Source organism: Odontomachus brunneus, unplaced genomic scaffold (assembly GCF_010583005.1).
Source record: "Odontomachus brunneus isolate Ranch 3 - 2012 unplaced genomic scaffold, Obru_v1 Obru_scaffold_229, whole genome shotgun sequence".
In the NCBI taxonomy this organism is placed as follows: Eukaryota; Metazoa; Arthropoda; class Insecta; order Hymenoptera; family Formicidae; genus Odontomachus; species Odontomachus brunneus.
Genome location: NW_022639679.1, coordinates 39,943 through 41,598, shown reverse-complemented (window position 1 = coordinate 41,598; position 1,656 = coordinate 39,943). Strand labels below are relative to the sequence as shown.

General features: G+C 35.4%; 1 protein-coding gene across 5 annotated transcripts in view; it reads left to right on the top strand.

Annotated features, from left to right (window-relative positions):
- Positions 1-1,656, top strand: part of LOC116852486 — a 45,186-nt gene that overhangs the window by 23,228 nt on the left and 20,302 nt on the right. Inside the window, exon 3 of one of the 5 annotated variants that reach the window (XM_032832924.1) lies at positions 1,164-1,615. The exons of 3 other annotated variants lie outside the window; for them this stretch is intronic. In XM_032832924.1, coding sequence (XP_032688815.1) covers positions 1,164-1,168 — 5 coding nt within the window. In that variant the 3' untranslated portion in view covers positions 1,169-1,615. Of the gene's footprint in view, positions 1-1,091; positions 1,616-1,656 lie in introns of those variants that run through there. One more of the 5 variants, XM_032832923.1, reaches the window with a different exon arrangement.

The following is a 1,656-nucleotide window of genomic DNA, read 5'->3' as shown; positions in this document are numbered from 1 at the left end:
CACACACACACACACACACACACACACACACACACACACACACACACACACATTGGTATTTGACTCATACCGTACCAGAACTAATATAGAGCTAGACTAGGTCGGGGTGAATAATGGAATCGGTGTCTTTTTTTAAACAACCACGTAAAGCTTCGAGTTGTTAAATAAAGTAGATGAACTAATGATGAATGAATACGGACGAATATTTTCATGTTATCAGAAGATTAATGGCAGGTTTATTAACCTCCATGTAATATTACTATCTTACAATTTAAGAGGGGAACCTGATTTATAGGGCTCAAAAAATCGAATTTTCAAAAGTTGTCTTAATCGATAGTAGTTCTATTTTAGAATATACCCTTAAAAGGAGGAGGGTCCCTAAGGCCAGTTTTTGGCACCCTCTGAAATTGATCAAAAAATATTAGGAACATAATATTTTTGTAAGAACTATTGAAATAAAGTAATTTTATTCTAAACAGACATTTTGGTGCCTGCTTATACTATAATTCTAATTAATCTCATTTTTATCACAAACGCTCTTATGTCAACTACATATCATATCCTTACATTTGTGTGTGTACGTATGCGTGTGTGTGTTTGTGTATGTGTGTGTGCGTGCGCGCATGTGTGTGTATACGCGCGCGCTCAATACTGCGAAAACACTATTTGTGTTGATATTTGGCAATATGTTTTTTTTTTAATCATACTGCTCTTTATGCTATATTATGTTATATATTAGTTCCGGTAAAGACATTCGAATTACTGCAAGTTTACCTTCAAATGAGAATGTGAACAGGTACTGGAGACCCTGAAGAAACTTGTAAAGAGCAGTATGATTTTAAAGAAACGTATATTGCTAAAATCTACATAAATAGTGTTTTCGAGCGTAAATTGTAGTTTCGAGCGCGCGCGCGCGCATACACAAATGTAAAGAGATATGTAGGTGACATAAGAGCGTTAATAGGCAAAAATAGGTTTAATTAGAATTATAGTATAAACAGGTATCAAAATATGTTCGTAGACTAAAATCACTTTATTTCAATAGATCTTACAAAAATATAACGTTTTTGATATTTTTGGTTTAATTTCAGAGGGTGCCAAAAACCGATCCTAAGGACCTTCCTCCTTTTAGACCGAAATTTAAAGTATTTTTCGAGTTACAGCTTGAAAATCATACGTCGAGCATTGAATGCAGGCATGAAAATTGTCGAAATTGCTTCTTTTATTGCTGCATGTGTCTTCAATGAAGGATATAGTAGCATATTGAAGATGATAAATATGTTAGATATTAGAATTGTGTTGCAAACTCAAAATTTTGCCCACTCATACGACGAAGAGGCGACGCTGGCCATTTGAGAGGCAGCGGCGCCGCAGCTTAAGCAGCTTAAAAGAAGCTCGTAGAACAAACAGCGCATATAATGGAATTAACGGTCCAGGACGTGTTCTATGAAGAAGCTGAAGGATTATTATATGGATCTGGTATCGCAGATTAGCCTGTGACTGCTATAAATGATACTTTTGTATTCCGCAAACTTTAAACGCGATTTTCTCAAAACAGTATTTTCTGAGTTTGTGTACACGATAGAGACAACTCTAATAAACCGATTGAACTGTTTCTAGGCTTGTTTTGTAGCTGATTAGTTCCTCTTCTAGGTT